General features: G+C 40.8%; 1 protein-coding gene across 3 annotated transcripts in view; it reads left to right on the top strand.

Annotated features, from left to right (window-relative positions):
• Positions 1-15724: 15724 nt before the first annotated feature.
• The window catches only part of VPS13A (vacuolar protein sorting 13 homolog A), a 239033-nt gene continuing 231689 nt past the window's right edge, over positions 15725-23068 (top strand). For all 3 annotated transcript variants that reach the window (XM_017543278.2, XM_017543280.2, XM_017543281.2), the window contains exon 1: positions 15725-16081. In XM_017543278.2, the coding sequence (XP_017398767.1) occupies positions 15982-16081 (100 nt within the window). In that variant the 5' untranslated portion in view covers positions 15725-15981. The remainder of the gene's footprint in view (positions 16082-23068) is intronic.

Consider the following 23068-nt stretch of genomic DNA (forward strand, 5'->3'; position numbering starts at 1 on the left):
TATGAAAGGGATTTTATTAAGGAGTATTGACTCACATAATCGTAAGGTGAAATCCCATGAGAGGCCATATGCAAGCTGAGGAGCCAGGAAGCCAGTATGAGTCCCAAAACCTCAAAAGTAGGGAAGCTGCCTGGGCATGGTGGTTCATGCCTGTAATCCCAGCACTTTGGGAGGCCAAGGCAGGCTGATCACCTGAGGTCAGGAGTTCAAGACCATCCTGGCCAAAATGGTGAAACCCCATCTTTACTAAAAATACAAAAATTAGCTGGGTGTGGTGGCATGCACCTGTAATCCCAGCTACTCGGGAGGCTGAGGTGGGAGAATCACTTGAATTAAGGAGGCAGAGGTTGCAGTGAGCTGAGATCACGCCACTGCACTCCAGCCTGGGCGACAAGAGCGAGACTCCATCTCAAAAAAAAAAAAAAAAAAAAAAAAAAAGTAGGAAAGCTGACAGTGCAGCCTTCAGTTTGTGGCTGAAGGCCCGAAAGCCCTTGACAAATCCACTGGTAAGTCCGAGAGTCAAAAAGTTGAAGAACTTGGAGTCTGATGTTCAAGGACAGGAAGTATCCAGCACAGGAGAAAGAGGGCGGCCGGAAGACACAGCAAGTCAGCACCCTCTACCTTCTACCTATTTTTTCTAGCTGTGCTGGCTACTGATTAGACGGTGTCTACCCACAGTGTGAGTGGTTCTTCCTGAGGGTGGCTCATTTTTCTCCCAGTCCACTGCCTCAACTGTGAATCTTTTCTGGCAACACCCAGAAACATCCAGATACACCCAGAAACAATACTTTGCATCCTTCAATCCAATCAAGTTGACATTGAATATTAACCATCACAATTGGTCACGTCTTCTTTCCCATAGATGCAAATGCCTTGAAGAAAGAGTGTGTCTCCATATCTATTATAACCTGACACGACACAATTGGTGCCTAGTAAATATTCGTTAAGGTAGAAATTGGTCTGACTTACTAGCTACAAGGAGGCTTTATGAACCTCAATATGCCAGTCAGTATTTTGAGAGAAGATTGGATATGTCCAACCCATCCTTGACCCATTCCCCATTTGGAAAACAAATGTGCAGCTCACTGCCAGGGCAGTATTCTTAGGGCAAATGGGAAATGGGTTAAGAAGATATATGTTAACCAGGACTAATATTTTATTTTATGGTTTTCTGAAATATTTCAAACACTTTGAAAACTAAATCATGAATATAAATATATTATGTACAAATAATCTACAATAAAGATAGGGTTATCATGTTTGAAATTGTAATACACTACTTAAAAAGGAGGAGATTTAGGAAGATGGAAGCATAGCATACTCTCCTGGCTCACTGTGTATCAAAAACTATATGAATAAGCTCCACCCACTTGTTTCTTCATGTACAACTTGCAAGATTTTTCCACCTTTTTCTCTCACCTTTCCTCTCCCTCTCTCCCTCCCTCTTAGTTTTAAAGGATTTTTTTTTTCTGATTACAAAAGGAATAAATGCCCAGTGAAATAAATTCAGTGATCACCAAAACATAAAAGAAATTCAGAACTTATCCCTGATTTCACCACCTGAAGACAATCACTATTACATCCTAGTATAAGTTCTTCCAGACTATTTTCTATGCAAATGCCCACCAAGTTGAACAAATGTCTGGAACGTTTAGCAAATAGCAAGGATTCAAAAAAAAAAGTTGGCTGTTGGCCGAATGTATTGGCTCACACCTGCAATCCCAGCACTTGGGAAGCTGAGGCGAGCGGATCACTTGAGGTCAGGAGTTTGTGACCAGCCTGGCCAATATGGTGAAACGCTGTCTCTACTAAAAACACAAAAGTTAGCTGGGCATCACATGCTTGTAGCCCAACTATTCGGGAGGCTGAGGCACAAGAATCCTTTGAACCCAGGAGGTGGAGGTTGCAGTAAGCCAAGATGGCACCACTGCACTGCAGCCTGAGTGACAGAGCAAGACTCCCTCTGAAAAAAAAAAAAAAAGCAAAACAAAAGCAATGTTAATAGCCAACTTTTTTTTTTGAGATGGAGTCCTGCTCTGTCGAGATGTTGAGATTACAGGCGCGAGCCACTAGGCTCAGCCAACACTGATTTATTTTTTAACCAATCTTTTGGACTTACAATTTTCTAAACACATTTTCTTTCGAAATGTATATGATCATTTGAATGAATGCAATGTACATAATGATTCCTCTATTAATGGATAATGAGCTTTATTTTATACTCTTCTCTATTATAAACTATGTCGTAAACATCCTCATTCCTACAGATGTGCATGTCTGTTTTTCCTACGAATCAGACAGACTTGTGTATAAATTATTCCTGCAGTTTGATCTCTGATTTATTACTAAAACTTTCTGTGCATTAGTTTTCTAATTGTAACAGTTGGTAATAATATCTGTCTGCAAAGTTTTCATAAGGATTAAATACTTATGTATATAAAGTGGCATTACAGAGCCTGGCTCAGAGGTAGAATTCAATAAATGATTATTTTTCTTTAAAATAATTTACTAAAAATAGACTAACTGGCTCAAGGTTAAGCACAATCTAAGAGCTATTTACAAATACTGTCAAATGGACACCCAGAAAAATTATACACCAAATTCTACTGCTATCAGTAGGGTTGGAGATTGTCCATCTACCATTTCCTTCAGAACTCTGGGTACTATCAATTTTTTTAAATCTTTGTCAATTTTATAGGTGAGAAGTGCTTTCTTGTTTTTTATTTGCATATATTTTATTAGCTGGAAATGACATATTCTTATGCATCTATTAGGTATTTATTTCTCTCATGAATTGTCTATTCAAATCAATTGCACATCTTTCTACCAAGTTCTTTTAAAAATTTAAAAGAGTAAACTTTAAGGGCACCCGGTAATAACATCATAATTTTGAATATCTTGTTTTCAGGCCAGGAGCTGTGGCTTATGCCTGTAATTCCAGCACTTTGGGAGGCCAAGATAGGCAGATCATTTGAGGCCAGGAGTTTGAGACCAGCCTGACCAACATGGCAAAATCCCATCTCTACTAAAAATACAAAAACTAGCCAGGCATGGTGGTGCACACCTGTAATCCCAGCTACCGAGAGAGACTAAATATCCAATTTTAAGAATTGTTGTTCCTGAATTCAAGTTACGTAAAATGTATTGCCTTGTGTTACATAATTATTAGCTTTTAAGCCAGGCCTTCTCAACATCAGTCTATTAACATCTTGGACTGGTTGTCGTAGGAGGATTTCCTGTCCATTGTGGAATGTTTAACAGCATGCATGGCCTCTGCTGAATGTCTGAAGACATTGGCAAATGTTCCATCAGGGGCAAAATCACCCCTAGTTGAGAAACACCTCTTTAAGCTAGTCATTGTTGGGTGGTGCCTTAGTTCATTTAGTGCTGCTGTAACACCCACAGACTGGGTAATTTAAAATTAACAAAAAATTATTGGCTCACAGTTTTGAAGGCTGGAAAGTCCAACATCAAGATACTGGCATCTGGTGAGGGTCTGCTTCCTGTGTCAGCTTATGGTGGAAAGCGAGAGGCTGTATGAGAGAGAGGGAGCCCAATTAAAAGACTTTTTAGTAAAGCATTAAACCTACTCATGAAGGTGGAGCCCTTATGGCCTAATCACCTTTTAAAGGCAGCCCCACTTCCTAATGCTGTTACAATGGCAGTTACATTTCATTTTTTTTCTCTTATTATTATTATTATTTTTAGACAGAGTCTCAGTCAATCACCCAGGCTGGAGTGCAGTGGCATGACCTTGGCTCACTGCAACCTTTGCCTCCCAGGTTCAAGTGATTCTCATGCCTCATTCTCCCAAGTAGCTGGGATTACAGGCATGTACCACCACATCTGGCTAATTTTTGTATTTTTAGTAGTAAAGAGAGGGTCTTGCCAGGTTGGTCAGGCTGGTCTCGAACTCCTGGCCTCAAGTCATCCACCTGCCTTGGCCTCACAAAGTGCTGGGATTACAGGCATGAGCTACTGTGCCTGGTCAGTACTCTGTATTACATTGTTAAAAAACAATTTGTATGACGGTGTGGTAATATCTCTGCTATGGTTTGAATATCCCATTCAAAACTCATGCTGAAATTTAATTGCCATTTGTGATGGATGGAGAGGTGAGACCTATGAGTGGTAATTGGGTCATGAGGGCAGAGCTCTCATGAACAGATTAACGCTATTATTGAGACGGTAGGTAGGTTACCTTGAGAGAGGGCTCCAGACAAAAGGACTAAGTGTGGGCCCTATTTTACCTTATTTTATTTTATTTTTTTTTTGTTTCATTTATCTTTCTTTCTGGTGCACTCACTTGCTAGGCAATGCCTTCTGCCATGGGTTGACCTTCATCAGACATTGGTGCCATACTCTTGGACTTCTTATCTATAACTGTGAACCAAATAATCTTCTGTTCTTTATAATTTACCCAATCTGTGATATCCTGTGATATCCTGTGATACAGAAAATTGACTAAAACAACATTTTTTTCTTTTAATTTCAAGCTAAAACTATTGTAGCCATGCTCTTTGACACAGAACTTTGATGTCTTACTTACCTGTCATCTTGAATTCAAAATGACCTCTTGGTCAGAAGGTATACCTGAGCCCACCTCTATGGAGGTGAACTGGCTTCTTTTATTTCATTGTTGGGCTACTCAGTGATCATAAAAAATAAGTCAGTTGTAATGTCATCTCATTAGAGTTGATCATTACAGCATTTTGCTGCGTACTTTCATAGTTACACCTACAACACTTGGCAAAATATGTAACCTTGAACTCAATACCCCTTAATACTTATCAAAAGCTTAATTGAGATTAAAAAAACACACACACACAAAACTATTTTTGGAGAACTGCCTGTTGGATAAATAGCCTAACCATTTCTCTCCAGGTTATTGAATTTATCCCTATAAAAAGATAGATATTTGGAAAAGTTGTTACTTAAGCTCTAATATATGACCTACCTGCTCGCATCTGATTCATTTATTCAACAAATATCTTCTTCAGGCACAGTGCCTCTGTGCTAGGGATGTAGCAATAAAGAAAAAGCAAATTCCCGACACTCAGGGAGTTTGTATTCCATGGGAGGGTATACTATCTAGTTATTGCTATATAACAAACCACCTCCAAAGGAAGCATCCTTAAAAAGAAAGAAAACACTTACTACTAGAATTCTTAAAACATAAGGGGCAGGTTAGGTCAATCAGAGAGACTAGGGCAACTCTGGTGACTTGGCACTGCTCCATGGATCGGTCATTGCCTGGCCGCCTAGACCAGGCTTGTTTTCATTGCAATGGCCCAGAAGGAGACAGTAAGACTGACTGTGCAAGTGCTTTTCAAGCTTTGCCTGCATCACAGCGGCTACCGTGTTATTGGCCTAAGCAAGTCACATGACTGAATGCAGCGTCAAAGAGTGAGGTGGAATGCCCCCCTCACAATAGGGGAATGCTGCAAAGTTAAATGACCAGATACTGAGAGAGGTAAAAGAATGGAATCAATGCTGAAATTATTACAGAGGGAGACAGAAAACAAGCAAATAAGTAGTGATAAGTACTGTAAGAAATAATCAAGCAGAGTAGGAAAAGAATAGTAAGGAGTAGGCCGGGCGTGGTGGCTCACGCCTGTAATCCCAGCACTTTGGGAGACCGAGGCGGGTGGATCACGAGGTCAAGAGATCGAGACCATCCTGGTCAACATGGTGAAACCCCGTCTCCGCTAAAACTACAAAAAATTAGCTGGGCATGGTGGCGCGTGCCTGTAATCCCAGCTACTCAGGAGGCTGAGGCAGGAGAATTGCCTGAACCCAGGAGGCGGAGGTTGCGGTGAGCCGAGATTGCGCCATTGCACTCCAGCCTGGGTAACAAGAGCGAAACTCCGTCTCAAAAAAAAAAAAAAAAAAAAAAAAGAATAGTAAGGAGTAGAGGAGGGATACTGGGATGGTGTTATTTTTTATAATATGTTTAAGGAAAGCTGCTTTGATTAGAAGATGTTTGAAGAGAGACCTCAATGTGAAGAGGGATCATTTGGGGGAATTTGAGGAATACAGGCTAAAAGAAACAAAATGGAAAATTATGAAGTAAGAGAATAAACAAACAAGAGTGAAAAGGCAACCTAGCTGGAAACTATGAACTTGTATTCCCATTAACCCATATGGTTGCCTGACCACTGCTATGCATTTGTTAAATGCATTCACAGGATTGAAGAGAGACACTAACTTCATTTTGCAGCTCACATTGTCTACAGGCTGGCTAGTCTGATCATGAGGTATCATATTTAAGGCTGAGGCAGTCATCATGTTGTTCTTTTCATTCCAAATGCATTGATGAATTTTATGTCATTAGAGAAAAAGTCAGTTTATTTGACCACAGCCACTAAAGGAGAAATTCAAATTATATACTTCCTTGTAGACCAGCTTAAATGTCTGAATTAGCCAGTGAGTAGAACTAAACCTTCTTTGTTTAGGAATTGGTCCATTAAGTGTATAATGATGAAGAAAAAAACAAAGCCAAACTTGTATTCAATACCACAAAGCTGTAATCAACTGAGTCTTTCTTAAAAGGATATGAAAAGCAAGAAAAGATTCGTATGCCATAATTAACATTCAAATGGAACAGAAACAAATTCAGTAGTAAAAATATGTGGTTAAAAATGTCATAAGCTAACATTACTAAGTTTGATTTTCAAATCTGAAGTTTAGTTGAAAGGATGTTTAGGATTCACTATAAAATACGTAATTGATTTACAATCACTGTCATTTAAAATGAAAGTTTGCTTTTAAAACCAATGATTACAGTAGTTCAATTTGAATACCAATTTGGAAGGATTTTATATAAAAAATTCCACTAGATGGTGCTCTTTTAACTTTCTGGAAGGGAAAGTTGAAGACATTTGAATCTCCAGCTGATGCCCAAATCAGCTAATTTAATGTTAATGAAACCGAACTGGTGCATATGACTCAGAATTTCCTTGGATATAAAAAGCAGAGTATATAATCTAAGAACAGTATAAATGTGATAATTGACAGAGACTACCTTTTTTTTTTTTTTTTGAGAAGGAGTTTCGCTCTTGTTGCCCAGGCTGGAGTGCAATGGCGCAATGTCAGATCACTGCAACCTCCGCCTCCCAGGTTCAAGCAATTTCCCTGCCTCAGCCTCCTGAGTAGCTGAGATTACAAGCATGTGCCACCAAGCCTGGCTAATTTTTGTATTTTTAGTAAAGACGGGGTTTCACAATGTTGGCCAGGCTTGTCTGGAACTCCTGACCTCAGGTGATCCACCTCCCAAAGTGCCAGGTTACTGGCATGAGCCACCATGATTTCTTTCAAAGAAGAGATTTTGGGAACATTATATCAGTGCTCTTTGGAAAGTAAGGTTTTATAAAATATGAACATTGGAAAACTTTAGACAGTATCAGGTTTTACTTTGTAATTGTTGAACCACATAATTTAATTAGAAACACACTACTGGTATACATGAGGCTTAAATGTACCAATAGCCTTTTCTGTAATTACAAATCTGTCCATCTGTGATTCTGTATGTGAATTCTATGTAAAGTACTTAAGCTAGCTCTCCATGATGTAGAAAATGTTATTCATTAATAATTAAGGATCATATTACAACTTCTACAGCACATGGCTGTGTGTACATGTGCATCTATACTGGAGAACAAGAGATTTGTTGTTTTCTTATAACCTCACATATATGTTTATGATGTCAGTAATGGTATCTCTTATCAGGATTTATAGAACTACATAAACTTAGAGAACACTCTTATATATAGTTTATAAAACAGTTCTTTAAAGACTAACATATTTCTGGACAAATGGTTATTAAATAAAGAATGTTGGCCAGGCACAGTGGCTCACACCTGTTATCCTAGCACTTTGGGAGGCTGAGGCCAGGGGATCACCTGAGTTCAGGAGTTCGAGACCAGCCTGGCTAATGTGAAACCAGCTTGGCTGTAGTGCAATGGCATGATCTCAGCTCACCCCAACCTTCACCTCCCAGGTTTAAGCAAATCTCCTGCCTCAGCCTTCTGAGTAGCTGGGATTACAGGCATGAGCCACCGCACCTGGGCCGTTTTCTGAGTTTTTCTCTCTCTTGACATCCGTACAATTTTGCTGACCACCCTTTCTTCCTATAAGTCCTCTTGGATTTGTACGTCAGCCCACTCCAGGTATATTGGCTTCTATTGTAGGTCTCTTTTCTCAAGTTCATTTGGTTCCTCCCTAAATGAGATGGTTTCTTAACAGTTCAGTCCTTGTTCTTCTGCTTTTTTTTTTTTTTTTTTTTTTTTTTTTTTGCAATTCTTTACTCCAAGTGTCATCCATACATTGAGTATAAATGGTTGCTTCTGTGTAGGGAGCCTCAAGCATTCATGTCTTATTCTAGACGCTCACTGGAACCCCATTCCCTAATTTCTAAGTAGAAATTTCTTCCTGAATTACTGTTTACACTCTGTCCTAAATATTTTCCCCTAGATTCCAGATCTCATGGAATCTCCCTCAAACTACACTCTTTATCGTCTCCAATAAAACCAATGTCTTGTTTTCATGTTTCAGTTGCTATAAATGACACAATCATGGAATTATCATATTTACCTCATCTACCACAGTTAATCAATTTCAAAGGCTATAAATTCCATGTTTATGACCTCCATCACATCTATGTCTTTCTATTCATTTGAATTGCCTTGGTCTAGTTGAGATCTATAATTACCTCCTGCCTAAATCTCCATAATGGATTTTTCACTGCTCTTTAACTCTGGGACTTTTCCACCCAACCCATCCTGGACAATGCTTCCTACCTGCATGCTTTATTTTACTTGCATTAACAGATAAGTAGGGGAGGGTAGATGAGGCAGAGTGACAGTGGCTCGCCTTAGAACTGCACATTGAGGTGTGGTCCAGGCTTTGGGGAAGGGCTTAACCGAAGTAGCAACACACCCACAGTCACACAGCTTCAGTCAATGGTTCACAAAGGAGGAAAAGAAATCAGAGGCAGGAAATCAAGATCATAGTCAATATTCAAAAGTCCAGAGAGGAAGAAAGTTCATTTCTGGGAAGTCTTTCACATCCTGTCTAAATCAAAATCGGCTCACAAATGGAGAGGTTGGGCTGAACAAACAAGGGGGGCCAGTGGTATCAGCGGATTCTGCTCAGAATGAGCTACCTAACCCCACTGCTCCTGTGCCACAGGACAATTAAGAGCAGACTCAGCGCATCACATGCACAGCCTAGCTTTTGCATCCTTCACCTGGACCTACTTCACACTTCACTGCTTGACCTGCTCTTGATTATCCAAACCTTTGACCCTTGGTCTCATTACCTATTTAAAGACTGGGAGTTGCTGCCTGTCCTGACACTTAAGAAGTTCTCTGGCCCTGAGCCTGGCTTCCCTCTTCACTCATAATTTGCATTTACTCCCTTTGATGATATGGCTTCCCTCTCTCAGCCAAACATCGCCTTGCTACAGATTCAGCTGCAGGCCCCAACTCCCCTTTCTATAGATATAGGTATGTACAGAATTGTTAATTAGATACATAATTAGGTAGTGAAAAGGTAAAGAGAGAATTATAAGGTATTGAGGAGGCAGTTAGTACAGAAATCAGATACAACCCCAAGGGTTGAGTGGGCAAAGGGACATGCTTGGAAATTTAGAAGAGGGGCCCTCAAACTGAAACTCAGACTTCTGAGGAGAGGGGATGCTTGGCTGGTCCCTGTGTCTCTGTGTTCTGAGATGCATACTCCTAAGGATAGGGAATAATGAGGCTGGTTCTGACTGTTTTAAGATAGCAAGGTAATGCTGATTCCACAAGTGTTGGGAAAAATGCAAGCTAGATTAAGTGCTACTAAAGTGATATGGCAGAGCATTACTGCTGGCTATTTGAGACTGAGAGATCAGGGAAGTCCTCACCTCTATGATTAGGTGGTATGTGAGCACAAAACTGAATAACAAGGTATCAGCTTTTAATATCAGCCATGTAAAAACCTGAGATCAAAAGCATTGATGGACATCAGTATTTGGGACCATCTTTTTCTGAGTAGAGCTCAGCTGTAAGTATTTTTTTTTTCTTTTTTTCAGACAGAGTCTTGCTCTGTCGCCAGGCTGGAGTGCGGTAATGCGATCTCGGCTCACTGCAAACATCGCCTCCCAGGTTCAAGCAATTCTCCTGCCTCAGTCTCCCAAGTAGTAGGCACCTGCCACCAGGCCCAGTTAATTTTTTGTATTTTTAGTAGAGATACGGTCTCACCATGTTGGCCAGGATGGTCTCAATCTCTTGACCTCATGATCCACCTGCCTCGGACTCCCAGAGTACTGGGATTACAGGCATGAGCCACTATGCCCAGACTGTTTTAAGTATTTAAAATCAGAGGAAGGTCCTTGAGAGTCCCTTCTTGTACATTCCTCTTTCTGGTATTTTACTGGGATCACAGCATAATTGATATTTGAACACATATTGATAAGGTACCACATTCAGATACTTTTCTTTCTTTAATATTTTTACCAAGCACCCTGTGCAGGGATATTAAGTTGTTATGTAGAAGCTGTTAACTCTCAGGCTTATCGCATCTTCTGGGGCACCTCCTGGTTGACTTTGACTCAGCAGACCCTTTAAAAGTTATTTTAAAAATAATTATAGTTTGATAGATAGTTTCAAAAAATGTATAGGGAGGTCCCATGTACCCTTCACCCCAGTTTTCCCCAATGGTAACGTCTTATGTAACTATAATGCAGTATCACACTCAGAAAATAAAGATATTAGGGCCAGGTGTGGTAGCTCACACCTGTAATCCTAGTACTTTGGAAGGCCAAGGCAGATGGATGATCTGAGGTCGGGAGTTCGAGACCAGCCTGACCAACATGGTGAAACCCCGTCTCTACTAAAAATACAAAATTAGCTGCGTGTGGTGGTGTATGCCTGCAATCCCAGCTACTCAGGAGGCTGAGGCAGGAGAATCGCTTGAACCCAGGAGGCAGAGGTTGCGGTAGGCCGCGATTGTGCCATTGCACTCTAGCCTGGGCAACAAAAGTGAAACTCTGTCTTTAAAAAAAAAAAAAAAAGCAAGAAAAGAAAGTGCTATCCATGGAATTTATTCACATTTCTCCACTTTTATTTGCACTCCAGGTGTGTATGTAGTATTATGCAATTTTATATAACCACTGCCACAATTGAGATATAGAAGTGTGTTATAAACATAAGGCTCCTTCCTGCTATCCATATGCAGCCACGCCTATCCATCCTACTCATTCCTAACCTTTGGCAACAACTAATTTGTTTTCCATCTCCATAATTTTGTTACTTCAGGCATGTTTCACAAATATACAGGTTTTCACTCAGCATAATTCCCCTGACATCTATCCAAGTTGTTGCATGTATCCATAGTTCACCTTTTTTACTGCTGAGTATTCCACAGTATGGATGTACCACAGTTGGTTTAACCATTTACCAGTTGAAAAAAATCTGGGCCATTTCCAAGTTTTGGCTACTCAGATTACAGGTTTTTGTGTGATCCATAAGGTTTCATTTCTCTGGGATAAATATCCAGGAGTACAATTGCTGGGTCATATAGTAAGTGCATGTTTAGTTTTTGCGGCAACTGCCAAATCGTTTTCCAGAGAGTTTAACTGTTTCACAATCCCACCTCCAGTGAATAATGATCCAGTTTCTCCATATCCTAACCAGCCTTGGTACTGTCACTATTTTTTTTCAACTATTCTGGTAGGTATAATATAAGATAGTCTGATATCTCATTGTGGTTTTACTCTTCATTTCTCCAATGGCTAATGATGTTGCACGTTTTCATGTGCTTATTTCCATCTGTATATACTCTTCAGGAAATATCTGCTCATGTCTTTTGGTAGGCTTCTGAGAGTTCACATCCATGTCTATCAATTACCCAATAACGTTCAGACCCTGCTCACAGCAATTCGTCAATATGCATATATAGTTTTCCCAGGAAGTTATAACATACAACATAATAGCATTTCTGACACATCCTTCCTCACCAGTTTAGAAAGGCAAAATAATACATGCTCACTATAAAAAATTAAACTTGAAAGAACAGAAAAAATGCATATTGCCAGAAGTCTCACAACATAGAGATAAGCACTGCTAATATTTGGTGAGCATACTTCTAGATTTCTTTCTGTATATAAATGCTCTGCACACCTAAAAACTCATAGGTTTTTATAAATAGTGGGATACTATTCTGCACCTTGCTTCTCCTGAGCATATATTATCGACATGTTTCCACACTAGTATAGACTTTCATTATCATCTTAATGCCGTATAGTAACGCATTACGTGTGTATGTTTACTTAACTAGCTTCCCTATCAGTGGATATTTAGGTCATTTCCAGTTCTTTTTGCTATTATAAACAATGCTTTAAATAATGTTCTTGGCTGGGCACGGTGGCTCATGCCTGTAATTCCAGGACTTTGGGAGGCCTAGACGGGTGGATCATTTGAGGTCAGAAATTTGAGACCAGCCTGGCCAACATGGTGAAAACCCACGTGTATTAAAAATACAAAAATTAGCCAGGTGTGGTGGCACCTGCCTATAATTCCAGCTACTTGGAGGCTGAGGCAGTAGAATCGCTTAAACCCTCCTGGGAGTGGAGGTTGCAGTGAGCCAAGACTGTATCACTGCACTTCAGCCAGGGTGAGAAGAGTGAGACTCCATCTCAAAAAAAAAAAAAAAAAAAAAACTTCTTGTGGGAATAGCTTTTTGGATTTTTATAATTATTTTCTTAGGGTAAGTCTGTAGAAGTAGGATTGCTGAGTCAGTTATATATACATGTATGTACATACACATGTACACTGATATACATGTATATACATATATACTATGTCAGTTTGTAAATGTTTAGGAACTGTCTTTTAGAAAGATTGTGGAAATTTACACTTCCCCCTGCCCTGCTTAATTAGATTCTTTTTTTTTTTCTGAGATGGAGTTTGGCTCTTGTTGCCCAGGCTGGAGTGCAATGGTTTGATCTTGGCTCACTGCAACCCCCACCTCCGGGGTTCAAGCAGTTCTCCTGCCTGGGAGAATAGCTGGGATCACAGGCGGGTGCCACCATGCCTAATTTTTTTTTTTTTTTGTATACAAAGTAGAGATGGGGTTTTGCCATGGTGGCTAGGCTGATCTCGGACTCCTGGCCTCAGGTGATTTGCCCACCTTGGCCTTCCAAAGTGCTGGGATTACAGACCTGAGCCACTATGCCTGGCCTTAAGTAAGATTCTTATAAGGTTTTTACCTTTTTGTTTGCACTCCCCTTCCAGAGACTTTTTCTTTTTTTATTAAGGATTGGAACACATAAGTCTAAAGAATTTTTTTTTCACTGTGTCACCTGGAGTGGAGTGCAGTGGCACCATTATAGTTCACTGCAGCTCCAAACTCCTGAGCCCAAGGGATCCTCTCTATCAACCTTCGAGTAGCTTGGGACTACAGGCAATGCACCACCATGCCCGGATCCAAAGAACTTTTTATTGTTTACAATTTTTAAAGCATTAACTGAGACGGAGCACAGGACTCTGTCAGGTTAGATCAGTAAAAGTCCCATACTTATTAAATGGCCATTTTCTGTACCTGTTCCTCCAGGACACCTTCTGGTAGTGTGGTTGGCTTCAACGGCTTTGTTATCTGGCCATCTAGTCTGCTACCCCAATGCTCATGGGGAATGATAAGGATAAGCAGCACACCAATGACATTTACTGTGGACAAAAGAATTAAGATTAGGAGAAAAAAAGATTCCAAGATGACTACCAGCATGCCCAAACTTTAAAGAGGAAGAGCTGTGGCATGGAGACTATACATAAAACTGTAAGTCCTTGCAATGTTAGAGATGTATTGTAAAGTTAGATGATACTGCAGTTTTGGGTTGTTCAGATGCTCTCACTCTCTTTTTTTTTCATTTGATCAAAGAATGAAGTACAGCATTTTAATTGCGATCTAGAGAAAGACCAACTTACACTGGCATACTGCCTAATTTGAAACCTGAGTTTTATAGTAGCCATTGGGCTTCTTTTTCAAGGTACAACAGAAAATGGTTTAATGAGTATATCTTTTACATGATGATGTTAATATATTTTTGCTTACAAACTTCCTTAGATGGATTAGGCAATACAAAGGCTGAATGCAAAATTTTATCTTTTAGTATTTAGGAAGCGTGTTTGTGATACATCTAACACTAGGTAATAATTCGGTTACAATAGCATCCACTTATTTCTAACACTTCCTCAGCAGAATTTTTTCATTGCTTTGTTTACAATTAAATGCTCACACCTTTAACTTTTCAGCAACATCCTTTCCCCTTCCTCACACAAAATTTTCCTAGATTGTAGAAAACTAATATGAAAGCATTTGCAAGATACTTAAGGTGGATTTTTGGAGTGAGTTCTGGAAATTTTTGTAACTTTGAATTTGCAGTGCTAGATATAACAGTGGAATTTTGCAGTTACTGTGTATCTGGCTTCTTATTAATAGTGCAATGGCAAAATACCTCATTATGCTCTTCCCTTTCCTAGGCATTTTAGCCTCTATTAGTTTCTCCGTGCAGGTGTGCTGAAGTAGATTGTTAACTGAATGCAAGGGAAGCAGGTGGGGTGGTGGCCAATCAGAAGGGCCAGGTTCCAGTTCTTCCACAGAACATTGGTTGTATGACCTTGCACACATCCCTAACATTTCAGCTTCATTATATTTAAGACTAAATGGTTGGAGACCTCATAAAGGTCCTTCAGATATAAAATTATATAAAAATAATTCATAAACCCATGTAAAGATTAACAGTTTTTGTCAGGCATTGTACTTTGAAAGGCACACCTTAAACCTTTAATTTTGAAAAATCTGGTGACTATGCACAAAAAGTAGTAAAATGACACAGTAATTAATAGAAAGCCATCATTACTCGTTTAACGTGCAAAGATAAAACGCTCAATGTACACTTCTTTGGTCCTGGAGATGACTAATTACAAGTATCTAAACCTCACATTTAGCATCTCTGTGATCTCAGGCCTTTGAGACTATTTCTATATAAGACCCAACGGGCCGAAAGAGTTGTAATTTATTTTAGGTCGGTGGTTCGGTGGAGGGTCTGGGGTGAGGGGTTCAGCACTCCCAGTATTTCTTGGAGGGCGTTCAGCAGTCTCCAGACCGGCTGACTCTTTAACTCTTATCTGCACGGAAACGTGTCACTCTTTGGAATGAAAGACGGCTCCGCATTAATGACTTGACCAAAAATGGGTGCTCCTCTCAGATGCAGGGCAGTGACTGTGTAATTCCATCCTCGACTCGCAGTAGGAAGTTAAGTCCTCTTAAGGGCCAGACGTTCGGAGGACCAGGCGGGGAGGTTACAGGCACCAGGACACTCAGGCTGGCCGGACCCCCTGACCTGTAATAATGGGGGGGGTCCTCCCTGGGACAGTCCCCGTGAAGCCTCCGGCGACGAGGCTGGAATCCTCCCACCCTTACTCAGGAGCGAGCACCGCGCCCGCGTGGAGGCGGCCACCTCCCTCTAGGGGGAGGAGCGTTCCGGGCGGGCGCAACCGTCCCGCCCCGGGGGGCCGTTCCCGACTCAGATCTGCAAGAGAGGGCGGAAAAAGTCCTGTGGCTCCTGACCTGTGTCCCGTTGCCCGGCGATGAGGAGAAGGCGGGGCCAACAGGAAAGGGGAGCCGGGCTCGGCGCAAAAAGCGCACCCTCCAGAGCCGCGGCGGCACAGCCACCTTTTCTCCCCCTTCCGGCGGCACGCCCAGGTCGGCGCAGCGCTCCGCCTCCACCCGCGCGCTGATCTGCGCACGCGTCGTGCGAGCGGCATCCTGGTTCCCTGGCTGCGCTCGCGCTGGGGCTGCGCGTCCGGCCAGCGGGGGCGCCGCAGCCGGAGCTGCCGGGGAGCCGGTGAACCGAACGGCCTCGAGGGACGGGCGTGGGGAAGGCGGCGGGAGGAGGAGCGCACGGGCCGGCTGCCGTGCTCACCGCGGCTGAAGAACATGGTTTTCGAGTCGGTGGTCGTGGACGTGTTGAACCGGTTCTTGGGGGACTATGTGGTGGACCTGGACACGTCCCAGCTCTCTCTGGGCATCTGGAAAGGTAACGAGGCAGCCGCCGCTCCCCGGCCTCGCCAGCCTCCAGGCCGTCTCGCTGTCCGAGTCGTGTCCGGTGTTCTCGGGGCTTGGAGCACCTTGCTCGCCGGGAGCAGCCACCTGCTGGGTCAAGTTACGTAAAGCCGGATGGCAGTTCCTGGGCCTCCGCCCTCGAGTTGTTTATATTTTTTGGGGAAGGAGAGGGTCATGAGTGCGAGATGAAAAGGTCTGTTATTTTCCGAGCGGAGCGGAGGAAGGGACCGGCGTTCAACTCCCGGCGAGGGGCCCTTCTCTACCCCTGGCGCCTCGCGGTCCGGCTTCAGCCGCGTGGGGCGACGAGGCGAGACGCCGCGCTCCTGGGCTGGGTCCCTTCCCTGTCCTTTGCCCCCTTGGGGTTATGACGAAGGCCCCAGAGAGCCCACGCGTGTCTCCTGCTGCCTCGCACGTGAAGGCAGGGCGGTGTGACCCGGGACGCTCGCTTTCTTGCTTCCCTAGCCTAGCCTCAGTTCCCGGCTAGACCCGTGGTGCTTTCTGCGCTCCCCCTTCCGGCCCTAGGACCCGGACACCATCTCGCTCACCTGGCTTCGGCAGTTAACAAAAAGGAAACTCACGTGCAGGGTAACTCAAACGGTTGCGTGCGTGTTAGCAGTTTACAGCCTGACCCAGGAATGTGTCACATTTCAAGACTTATGGATATGTGGGTCAGAGTGAACTGCTGAATTTTAAAGAAAAGCCAAGGCGTGCAGTGCAGCGTCTCAGACCTGCAAAAGACGGGGCTGAACCGGGCCTCACGCTGCCTAGGTGGTGACGGACCCAGCTTTCCTTGGGTGCGTTTAGTTTGGAGTTCTGCCTTACTGAGAGCCTCATTTTTAGCGTTTCCATCTGTTTTTGTATTATGCACTTATTTTAAACACCCGCTAGAAATTAGACTCCTTTATGAAATTAATTTCCCAGGCCAAAGTGAGAGTTAATTTTGTGTGTGAATAGTATGTGTATTTAAATATAAAGTAATTTATTCTCGACTATGCACACACTTCCAGCCTTCTTCTGAAATACTTCTCTTGACTCTTCTTGTTTATGAGATGATTTAAACAGGCAATTTAGTTTGATTTTAAAGAATGTTGCTACGGTGGGGACCTAGTACAATGATGGAGAGTGAGTGAACTACAAAAATCTAGGGACATAATGATAGCTGTTTCAGCCTGTTTGATTAGTGCTAGGAACTTGCAGACTGTTTTGTCTATGCTGCTTATCAGTTGCCAAGTGAAAATAAAATTTGGCTCCACCTACCTCAGAAGGAAGCCTTAAGAATACTTGAGGTGAGCTTTGATCTGTAGTGGAACCTTGCTTCTACGTTCAGGGTGGAGATTTGTCTAGAGTGATAAATCAACTTATTATTTTATTTAAAATTTACATGCAGTAACATTCGCCCTTGTGATACAATTTTGTCTTGACAAAAGCTAAGAGGCATGTATCCACCACCACAATAATGACGCATAAAAGTTTCATCAGGCACCCTGAATTCTCGCAGGTGCTCCTTTGTAGTTGACCTCACCCCGCTTCCTGGCAGTCAGTCATCAATTTCCATCCTTTTGGTTTTATCTTTTCCAGAGTGCATATAAATGGAATTATGTGGTATGTAGCCTTTTGGGTCTGACTTTAATTCATTCATATGTTGCATATATTAGTGAATTTCATTTCTGTATTTTTGAGTAGTATTTCATTCTATGGATGGACTGTATGTTTGTTTGTTTTTGAGACAGAGTCTCATTCTGTCGCCCAGGCTGGAGTGCAGTGGCACGAACTTGGCTCACTGTAACCTCTGCCTCCCAGGTTCAAGTTATTCTCGTGCCTCAGCCTCCCGGGTAGCTGGGACTACAGGCATGCCATCCCGCCTGGCTAATTGTTGTATTTTAGTAGAGATGGTGTTTCGTCATGTTGGCCAGGCTGGTTTTGAACTCCTGACCTCAAGTGATCTGCCTTCCTCTGCCTCCCAAAGTGTTGGGATTACAGGCGTGAGCCACGGCGCCCTCCTGACTGTAACTATTTATCTGTTGCTAGTTGAAGGATATTTCAGTTTTTGAAGGTTATGAATAAAGCTGTCATAAACATTCATGTACAGGTGTTTCTGTGAACATAATTGTTATTTCTCTTGGATAAATACTTAAGAGTGAGATTGCAGGGTCATTTTAAATTAGGTTGTGTGGGTTTTTAAAAATTGAGATTAAATTCATATACCATAAATATCACCCTTTTAAAATGTACAATTCAGTGTTTTTTAGTGTAATCACAAAGTTGAGTATAGTCACAACCATCCCCACTGTCTCATTCAGGAACACTTCAGCACCCCAGATTTAAACCTCCTGCCCATTAGGAGTGACTCTCGATTTCCTCCCACTTCTCCCTATTCCACCTCTGGCAACCAGTAATCTACTTTCTGTCTTTCTGGATTTGGTAATTCTGGAAATTTCATTTAAATGGAGTTATATAATATGTGGCCTTTTGTTTCTGGCTTCTTTAACCTAATGTATTTTCAAGGTTCCTCCATGTTGAAGGATGTATGACTATTTCATTTGCTTTTATAGTTGAATAATATTCCATTGTATTCATAGACCACAATTTGTTTATCCACACTCACCAGTTGTTGGATGTTGAGATTATTCCTAAACATCAACTTTTGGATATTATGAATAATGCAACTGAACATTCATGAACAAGTTGTTTTTTTTTTCTTGTGGATGTATGTTTTAAATTCTCTTGGATATATACGTAGAAGTGAATTGCTAGGTCATATGCTGATTCTTTGTGTAATCTTTTGAGGAACTGCCAAACTGTTTTCCAAAGTGTGTTCTTATTGTTGAGTTTTGAGAGTACTTTAAATATTAAGGATACAAGTTTAAATATTAAGGATACAAGTTTTTCATCACATACGTGATTTGAAAATATTTTCTTAGTCTTTTCCCACTTTGTCTTTTGTAGAGCATACATTTTAAATTTTAGGTAAAGCCCAGTTTATAAAACATTTCTTTTATGAATCGTGGCTTTTAGTAATCATATCTAAGAAATCTTTTCCCAAAGTCAAAGATGTTCTCCTACATTTTCTTTTGGAAATTTTGTAGTTTTAAGTTTTGAATCTCTTTTTGTGTAAGGTATGTGATACGTGTTGAAGGTTGAGGTTCATTTGTTTGCATGTGGATTCAGATATCCAGTTGTTCAACACTACTTACTAAAAAAAGACTATTCTTTCTCAAATGAATTATCTTTGCACTTTGGAAAAAAAAAAAAACAACAAAAAACCAGTAGACTTAATACTGTGTGGGTTTAGTCTGTCCCATCAATCTGCATGTCTGTCATTTCACCAATACCGCCCTGTCTTGGTGACTGTACCTTTAGTTAGTCTAGAAATCAGGTAGTGTGATCCCTCTAACTTTAGTCTTTATTAAAGAATTAAAAAAAAAAAAAAGTCATTGTCCAGGTGCGATGCTTATCCCTGTAATCCTAGTGCTTTGGAAGGCTGAGTGGGAAGATGGCTTGAGCATAGGAATTTGAAATTACAGTGAGCTGTGATCATGCCACTGCATTCCAACCTGGGCAACAGACAGTGAGATCCTGTCTCAAAATAAAATAACGTGTCAGTGTTTTATTTATAGAAATTGGTTATATTTTGGTAAATGAAACTTTAAATAATAGGTGGAGTATTTTTTAAAAATATTCTTTGAGAATTTCAAAAGTAGTAACTTGATAAACTTAGAGGTTTTTTAAAAAACATTGTTTGAAAACTTCTGTAATAGAAGTTAGATGGCCAGGTGAAGTGGGTCATGCCTGTAATCCCAGCACTTTGGGAGACTGAGGAGGGCAGATCACTTGAGACCATTCTGGCCAACATGGTGAAACCTCATCTCTACTAAAACAGTAAGATACAAAAATTAGTTGGGCATGGTGGCGCTTGTTTTAATCCCAGCTACTCAGGAGACTGAGGCAGTAGACTCTCTTGAAGCTGGGAGGTGTAGGTTGTAGTAAGCCAAGATTGCGCCACTGTCCTCTAGCCTGGGTGACAGAGCAAGACCTTGCCTCAAAAAAAAAAAAAAAAAAAAAATGCTGCATAGAAAAATTTTAAGATAATATTTTATGGTCTAACGTGAAGGACCTATTGGTACTTGTAAATGTGTGCTTTTGCTGGGCTTCTGTGTAATCAGCAAATTTCAGTATTAGTGTGTTAGTATAATATTATCAAATTAGTAGTCAGTCATTGCTAATAACGGATGGTGCTCTGAAAATTTGTTGCTGAGATGATTCTTTGGAGTTCTGAATGCATTTTCCTAATATGAATAAGGAGTTTTCCATAAACCTGTTTAATTATAGTGCAGCAGAAGAGTGCTACTGTACTGGGTTCAATACAGTAAGTAGACTCAGTGCTAGAAGAATCTGTCTTTCAGGGAAGTAAAAAGGAATTGAGCTTCATCCCAGGCTGACTCTTGGCAAATTTTGATGTTGGTAAGGTATACTTTTTATACACTTCTATTTATAATTTTCCCTTCTCATGTATCATCTAGTTAGAGAGGTGGTAATGTTTCATAGACTCATCTGAAATTTACCTCCCATCTTTCTCAAGCAGTGTAGCATTTCATGTATTTTCTTTTTTTTAAATTTGAGATGGAGTCTTGCTCTGTCACCCTGGCTGGAGTGCAGTGACACAGCCTCGGCTCACTGCAATTTCTGTCTCACGGCCTTAAGTGATTCTCCTGCCTCAGCCTCCTGAGTAGCAGGGATTGCTGGTACCTGCCACCATGCCCGGCTAAGTTTTGCATTTTTAGTAGGGATGGGGTTTCACCATGTCAACCAGGCTGATCTTGAACACCTGACCTCAAGTAATCTGCCCACCTCGGCCTCCCAAAGTGCTGGCATTACAGGCATGAGCCACTGCGCCCAGCCATTTCACATATTTAAGAGCTAGGCTGCATCAGAATCAGCCATAGGTGCTTGTTATGAATACAAATTTTTGAACCTGCCCCCAGAGATTATAGGACATCAAAATCTTTTTTGAAACAATTGACACCAGGGACTGTGATGCACAGTTGGGTACATTTTAAGAGAGCGTTAAGCAAAAGCAGTAGTAAAGGTGCCTTGTGTGATAGAATTCTCATTTTTAACACAGGAAGTACCTGTACTTCATAGCCCCTTCTTAGTTTAGCCTCCCTTGTCTCTCTTTTGTTTTCTCCAAAATCATGATACTTGGACAAATTTGTAATTTTTTATGTAATATTTGAAGTTCAGATTTCTTATCTATTAACATATTCTGTTTTTGAAATGTTAATCTTCCAGCTTTCTCTTTATAATAGAATCTTGTGTTTAGTGGCCACTTACTGCATACCCCCATTATACCAGGAGCAGTACAGGAAGATGAAGATTTAGTTAGGATACAGTTTTTGATTTTAAGGAGTCATTTTTCTGTGCTCAGAATACACTGGGGAACCAAACAAATGATTCTTACAGTCTGGTGTTAATTACCAATTCCTTAAATATTATTTTTATATTCATGTTCTAAGATACTTTAATAGAACTTTGAAGACTATGAAACATTTTATTATAAAATGTGTTATGAGATTTTATAGTACCTCTCCGTATACCCATTACCTAGATTTTGTCATTAATATTATGTATTAACAGCTTTATTGAGATATAATTAACATGCAGTAAAATACATGAAAGTCTACAATTTGATAAGTTTTAGTGTACATATGCATGCAGGTAACAATCATCACAAGATAATGAACATATCTGTCATATTTAAAATTTCCTTGTGCCTTTTTGTAAACTGTTCCTTCTAATCCTCCTTGTCCCTTTTAACCTTCTTGTCCTCAGGTAACCACTGATTTGCTTTCTATTACTGTATATGAACTTGAGTTTTCTAGACTTCTAGTATAAATGGGATTGCACAATTTGTATTCTTTCAGTCTGGCTTCTTTCAGCATAATTATTTTGAGATTTATCCATGTAGTAGTGCAATCAATAGTTTATTCCTTTTTATTGCTGACCACAGCAAGTGGTGGTGAGGATGTGGAAAAATTGGAATTCTCTATTATGTGTCTCCTGGGGTTGTAAAATGTTACAACAACTTGGAAAAACAATTTGGCAATTTCTTAAAAAGCTACACATACAGCTACTGTATGATCAGGCCATTGCATTTCTACGTTTACCCAAGAGAAATGGAAGCATACGTTTATACAAAGATTTGCGCACAAATGTTCATAGCAGCTTTATTTTTAATAGCCCCCAAATGGGAAACAATCCAAGTATCCACCAACAGGTGAATGGATAAACAAACTGACATATCTGTATAATGGAATACCATAAATATTTAACCATGCATGTTTGGTTGGATACCTATCCATCTAATCGTCTCTCTATCCTTGCATCAATTCATATTATTCAATGTATTTCAGGGTAAGTTGTAGAGATGAGTTTATTTCCTCCTAAATACTTCAGCATGTGTATCATTAATAAGAGTTCAATATTTGCTTATTTGTTTACTTTTAAGGTAAAATTTATATAGAAGAAAATGTAGAAATCTTAAGTGTGCATTGACTGAGTTTTGAGAAATGCATTGACTGAGTTTTGAGAAATGCATCCACATGTGTAAGTCAAACCCAGTCAAGATATAGAACATGACCATCACACCAGAAAGTCTCTTTCCCTACCTTTCCTAATCTATTCCTACCCTCATCGTTAGAGGCAACCAATACTCTGATTTTTTTTTTTTTCTGTTGTACTTACATGTCTTATTCCTGCTTTGCTGAGAGTGTTTTATTTTCCTTCAAGAATGTTGGGGCTGGGCATGGAAGCTCACGCCTGTAATTCCAGCACTTTGGGAGGCTGAGGTTGGCGGACCACTTGAGGCCACGAGTTTGAGACCAGCCTGGCTAACATGGTGAAACCCCGTCTCTACTAAAAATACAAAAATTAGCTGGGCATGGTTGTAGGTGCCTGTAGTCCC

Source organism: Cebus imitator, unplaced genomic scaffold (genome assembly GCF_001604975.1).
Source record: "Cebus imitator isolate Cc_AM_T3 unplaced genomic scaffold, Cebus_imitator-1.0 Scaffold150, whole genome shotgun sequence".
Lineage (NCBI taxonomy): Eukaryota > Metazoa > Chordata > Mammalia > Primates > Cebidae > Cebus > Cebus imitator.